General features: G+C 43.7%; 1 protein-coding gene across 1 annotated transcript in view; it reads right to left on the reverse strand.

Annotated features, from left to right (window-relative positions):
* Positions 1 to 4,851, reverse strand: part of LOC147163502 (serine protease HTRA1A-like) — a 30,687-nt gene extending 25,836 nt beyond the window's left edge. The window contains exon 1 of the mRNA XM_086093593.1: positions 4,281 to 4,851. Within this exon, the coding sequence (XP_085949719.1) occupies positions 4,281 to 4,731 (451 nt within the window). The 5' untranslated portion in view covers positions 4,732 to 4,851. The remainder of the gene's footprint in view (positions 1 to 4,280) is intronic.
* Positions 4,852 to 6,372: the final 1,521 nt, after the last annotated feature.

Below are 6,372 nucleotides of genomic sequence, written 5' to 3' on the forward strand. Positions count from 1 at the left end.
AAAGAATATTAATCAGAAAGTCACGTTTAGACTAGTGAGGTCACATATAAGATATTATTGTCAAGAAATATTTAAGGTTGACTTCGTCTTTAAGAAACAAATACAACATGCAGGAGGTTTAAGCCCCAATCAGCTGAAAACAGAAATTTCTTTCTTCTTCCTCACACGGGTGGAAGAAGTCACGGAGGTCATCGTGTAACATCATCGCACTGCGAAGCCTGTTCCGAATCGAGCCCTGTTTGTGATTATTGGGATCGTGCGTCCTCCGCGTGCGTGCAACGAGATCCAAAACAAATTCCTCATGTTGGCATTTGCAGCCGTTGTGTCGAAAATATTTGCAGCGTCTGGGCTTTAGCTCTCGCCCCAAAAACACTCCCTCGCCCAGTTTCCTCACTCAACATCACCGTCGGTCCTCATCATAATGCCTTTAAAATGTGCGTAAAAGCAAAGTTGGCCAATTCGGAGGGAATTTAATCCGCCGGGACGAAGCAACGTTTGGCCTAGTTTTCCTGCCAAAAGCAGCACTTTGAGAATTTTACATTAACACCCTGGCAAAAAGTGAGTTCATGCAGTGTTGGGGCCGTTCCAGAGCACCTTAATAAAGAGAGTAAGGGGGGGGGGGGGTATTTGGGTCTAAACGGTCCTGCTTTGCTGTCAAACTTCCTTTTAACATGAAAATCTCCAGAGATGGAACAACAGCAACCGCGTTTTTCTTGCGCTGCCAAACAAAACCTTCCACGTTTCACTGCAGATGTGGAAATTCTCGCTGCAGGAGCTTCGCACGACCCGGCGGCCCTCGCCACAGGCTAGCCTGCGAGACCGTAGCGTTCCTCTCGCTCACGAGTGACAAACTAACGACGGGCCGCTCCGACCGCTGCGCCCGCACGCCTTTTTGAAGTGCGTGTTGAGCTTCTCCCCGAAACGACGGGTTGCTAATTTTGTGTTTTCCTCCCGAGGAGGGCCGGCGGCTTCCGATCAAAGGCAGACGTTCCGTCATGTGACTGCTGAGGGTGATTTACGGTTTGAGGGCAGCGGCAGAGCTTGAGAAGGAGACGCAGACTGAAAGGAGAGCGACGACTGGCGGGCCTTGGCTACGTTGGGCGCTGTGGGAGAGAACAGGTGTTGGATGGTCGCCATGCAAGTGCGCCTGCTTCGTGCATTGAGTCGAGAGTGACTCAAGTTTGTCAAAGAAATGTCAGGGTACAGGATAGTTTGGTGAAAGCGCTCGAGTGGAGGGATTCTTCCACTTTTTGATAGCAGGGAACCCCTTTAGTGCCGTCACTATCGAATATTTTTGGAACCGATTCATCTTTTGAATATTCAATTGACTAATCGGATTCATTTTAATTTAAATGCATTACAAAAGCTATTTTTCCCCTTGATTACTGTTTATTAACAAGTGATTGGTGTTTATTTCGTACTTCGTATTCGTACAGTGATTAAAAAAAGGGGGGGGATTGATTTTGAACTATGTTACCAGTTTGTTCAATTTTTTCCAAAGTAAAAACAGACTAGGGCCCGACCGATTAATCGGCTGATTATTGCTCTTCAACCACCGGCCAAAACAATCGGTCAAGTGGCCGTTTATTTCCCCGGTAAAATGTCATCATCAAAGAAAACCGAAGTTTCCGACGCTGTTAAAGTACCCTGATTGCACCATTTTGCTTGCGTAGCATTAGCAGCCAGCAAGTGTGTAGCGTATGTTATTCTGTTGTCCCTAAGCGTCCTTTAAGCTGTTTAAGTTGGAGTTAACTGTAAAACTAACACACGACAATAAGAATTACATCCACTGTTTATTTAAATACAAAACATGCTTGACTTTTAAAACATCGCTAGCCTAGCGCTAATGATAAAAGCGAAAGGTGTATCCCATTCAGAGGAATTAGGTGAGGGGTGGATAATTGTATGCATTAAATATATATTTGTAAATAATCGGCAATTAATCAGTAATTGGTATTTTTTTCTGCCAAAAAACGGTATCGGCCTTAAAAAAAAGCATATCGTCGGGCCTTAAAACAGATGTTTGCAAATGTCTTATTTTGATACATAATCAGTCTTCATTCATGAAGGACTACAGAAATCAGTGAACAATTACTGTTAAATTGCTGAAATCAGAGGATCTGGACAATTTTAAATTAAAAAAATGGCTCAAAACGATTACTCGATTATTAAAATAGTTGTCGATTAATTTGATAATGGATTAATTTTGACAGCACTAACCACCTTATAATGAAGAGATTTTTTCCAAGGACAACTTCATAACCTTGACGTCGCAAGTGTGTATCTGCGCAGGGGCTCGCTAGACTTTGTCTTGGTATTTTGAACCGCTTGGTGCAGCTGTGGGCGTGAACACAACCAGTTTAATTTGTCACAAATAGAAGTGGCTCCTCTCATTCCCATTAAAATTAGTGCACAGCAGGAGCACAGTCCTTGATGGGGCAGAAGGAGAAATGGATTTTTCTGAGTCCGTGCAGGAGGTCGCACTAGCATGAGCTAACTACAAATATAGAGCCCATAAAGTCAAGATGCCACTCTATTGATTCTTTTGAACGGGTCAATTTAACTATTACCTGTTTGGCAGAAAGTAAACAAACCATCGTCGACGGCTGGAATGCGTCGTTTCCTCTGACAACATGGCTACGAATGGAGAGTAGCTAATTAACAATAGCACAGTCAGTGTTGCCAACTTAGCGATTTGGTTGCTATATTTAGCGGCTCTAAGGCGACGAGCGACCTTAATTCCAGCAAAAGGAACAGACAACATGAGCAGAGATTTTCACAGTCTGCTCCAACTCAGAAGTTCCTCTGTAAACGCCTCTCACGTGACATCCTAATGGAGTGAAGCTCCACCATTTCATATAAAATAACATTCCTCCCTGCGAGGGTCATTGGCTTTCTCGCAGCCGATGCGTTTTTGACCAAGCTGATGGAAGTCCACGCGAGCGCCTCGTGGTGAACGTGCACCGCGTCGAGCTTGACATCATGACTTCATCCGCGCAGTCCAAAGTTGAAAGAACATGTGCGACAACACAACAGAATAGTGAGCTTGTTGTCGTAACCGCGACAAGCTGGCACCGTGTGCCGCCGACTCCACTTCCAACCACAAACGTCCATTTATGAGCTCACGCCCGGCAGCCTTTTGTGTGTATTTAAAGAAGGGAAACGACACGGCGGGACGTCACCCTGAGGATATCTGAGCGAGGTTTAGTTTACTCAAGCCAAGCTGATGTTGTATTTGTGCATTATGTGACTAAGGTATACCTGCACAGTCTATAATGAGATCTGATACTAGTAATGTATTCATTATGATAGGATTATGTTTTGTTAGATTCCAATACTTATGGGTATTACACAAAAAGGCTGTAGATGGATTGATTGAAAGCATACCTACCTTGTCTTATTAACTTGGTAAAACTGTACTTTTTTTTTTTTGCACGTGTAATGGATCTCGTTAAATTGTGCAATAATGTCACAAAATGCACAAAGGCTAAGACTGCACATTTGACGTTTAAAAGCATGTTGGCAGACCACTGTCATACATCCCACCAGGCATACTTTCATTTTGCGTGCACAATATTCATCCAAAAACATTCACAGATTTCTAATTAATGCTCGCACGTGTCTGAATTATAATCTTAATTTTTTTAAAGTATTTTATAAGAAAAAAAAACGATCAATTACATTGAATCGTATTATACCAGGTATGAACTTAAGTGTTTTATTTTTAATGGTCACATGGGTTTGGTCATTTGGAAATAGAGTTAAAAAAAAAAAAAGTTTAAATAATATTAAACTGTTTAATTTAAAAATAAAAATAACTATCCATTTTCATTTGTTATATAAGTATTACTTAATTGACCAATTAGGTAATACAATATTTTACATGTTTTAGATTTTTGGGTACTTTATGTAAAAAAAAATATTTTAATAATACAATTTATAATAAATGTATGCATAATATACAGATTTTGTGGAAAGATATTTTCTTAAAGTAAAATAAATGTAATTTAAATTAATTAATTTTTTTACTGTGTATTTCACAAATATTTTAAGAGAAATCAAGCTCTTTTTTTTAAAAATAAATAATCTACCGACTATTTCACATTTTCATCTATATCAAGCTTTGTTTTTACAAGTATTTTTCCCATTTACAATAAATTATTGAACCAATCGGAATGCTCGGTGGGCCTGACTCGAGAAACGGCGCGGGCCGCATGTGGCCCGCGGGCCATACGTTACCCCAACCACATCGAAACCGAGCGGAAGAAACGTCGGCTTACCTTTCCCGCAGGCGCCGCGCTGGATGTAGATGACCGGCGGCTGCTGGAGCTTCTGCGCCCGGCGACTGACCGTCTTCAGCTCGCAGACGTTCCGGTAGGACACCCCGTCGCTGCCGCAAACGGGCTCCGCGGCTTTGCACGCGCAAATGCCCGTCTTGCTCCTCCGGCGCACGGTGGCCGTGTAGCCCACGCCGCCGGACACCGAGCACTCCAGGTCCTCTCCGCACACCGGGTCGCCGAGCTTGCCGCTGCTGCTGCACGCCTCGCCCTCGCCGGACGCGCACACCGGGCAACACTGGCACGCGTCGAGGGTCCGTCCCGCCGGACAGTCGCTGGACGGAGGTCGGGGGCACATGGACTTGTCGCAACGCGCCGGGCAGCCCACCACGAAGCGGCCGGAGCTTTGCGCGTCAACCGCCAAAGCTAGGATGGCGCACAGACACCAAAACATGATTGGACTTGAGGTGAAAACTTTTTTTTTTTTTTTTTTTTAGTCCACTCGGTGTTGTGCTGCGCTTGCGGTGTTGCCGGATGAGAGCTGAGGAGTGAGGAGGGAGAAAAGAAGCTCCAGCTGAGTTTACGCTCTGTTGGCTCACAGCCACACTCTCTCTCTCTCTCTCTCTCTCTCTCTTTGGAACACTACAACAAGACTTCTGATTGGCTGAGCCTGCGTGACGCCTCAAGCCAACCAACGTTGTCATTTGGACCAGGAATTGAACTTCAAAAGTGCTTTTGGTGTCCCCATCAGAATGACTGACTCGAAGGAGCGCACACAACCGTCTCTTAAAAATGTGTTTTCCTTTAATTGTATACCACTTTTGTTGTCCCAAGTGTCACACACACTATGTGCTCATTAAATGGGGAAACAAACTACAGGTATTCAAGTCACAGCCAGTTATGCGATATACGAGGCGTTTAATGACTCCAGATTGATTGCCTTTGGTGTTTACTGGACATCAGGTCTGGTAAAAAAAAAAAGTGTGTCATTTATCAAATCGCTCCACGCGCTCGTTTTACGGCCTCTTGTGGGAGAAATGAATGTGGCGCCTTAATCCGAGTACCGAGTTCTTCTGTAAGGCCGTAAATTAGACTTGCGCTTTCCACCGCTTCTTGATCCTCATTAGGCCGGAGGGTTTGCATGGATGCCAGTCATGACTCAATTACGACAGTGGGGGGGGGGGGGTTGCGTGGGCGGAAAAATGGCGTTCATTATGTGGTGAAGGCTTAAAGCTGGTAAAAGTGGCCTTTGTGTTATGTTGGAATAATTCAGTTTGATTGATAGTTGACATTAAAAGAGGCACAGAAAAAAATGGAAAAGTGACTTTTTAATTTTTGGTTGGCCCTCTGGAAAGTGAGCCTGCCCACTTGTCAAGTGTGAAATCAAACAACCAAGTATAATAATTAAATTATACACATTTTGACTCAGCAAGTTTGAAGAGTATGATGTGACAATTTGGCAAATTTACAAAATGCTGCCCGTTACACCATGTTTCTTGTCCCATGACTTGGCAGTTAGGCTGGGTCAAAGGTCAAGAGTCACTTTTAAGTGACGGCGCCTGAAAGCCAAAAGGTAAGCAGAGAGTTGCATTGGTTTTGGTTGGACGCACAAAGTAACATCTGGCTCCCAGTCTACCTGAGATCTGATTTTGAGATTTTGTTACCCGTTTACAAAATATTTAATGACTTAACACCATCCTTTCTTGCTCATAACCTTATGTTCCAGAATCTTGGGTTGATGGTATGCCCTATCAGCACAAATTCAAATGTTTAAATCTTGACTTAAGACTTATTTATACCATCTCACATTGGGGTAAACCACATCTAGTATGCAATTAGTCAATTCCCCAGCTTTACTCCCTGACATCTGTTTTTGGCCTGTTTTACTGCCACTTCTCCTCTCCCCTCCCCCTTCCTACCCAGCTCGGAGGGGAGGTATCACAAAAGTACCATTCATTTGCAGTCTGGAGCCGGAGAGGTGAACATCTCCTGCTCTGGAGGGAGTCTCAGAGTCTACAAAAAAGTTGCTAGATTTATTGCTAGTCGTCTTTTTTTTGGGCCAAATTAATACCTCCCTGACAATGTCAATCAAACG

Source organism: Leptonotus elevatus, chromosome 13 (genome assembly GCF_054856555.1).
Source record: "Leptonotus elevatus isolate MCC_2025b chromosome 13, RoL_Lele_1.0, whole genome shotgun sequence".
NCBI lineage: Eukaryota > Metazoa > Chordata > Actinopteri > Syngnathiformes > Syngnathidae > Leptonotus > Leptonotus elevatus.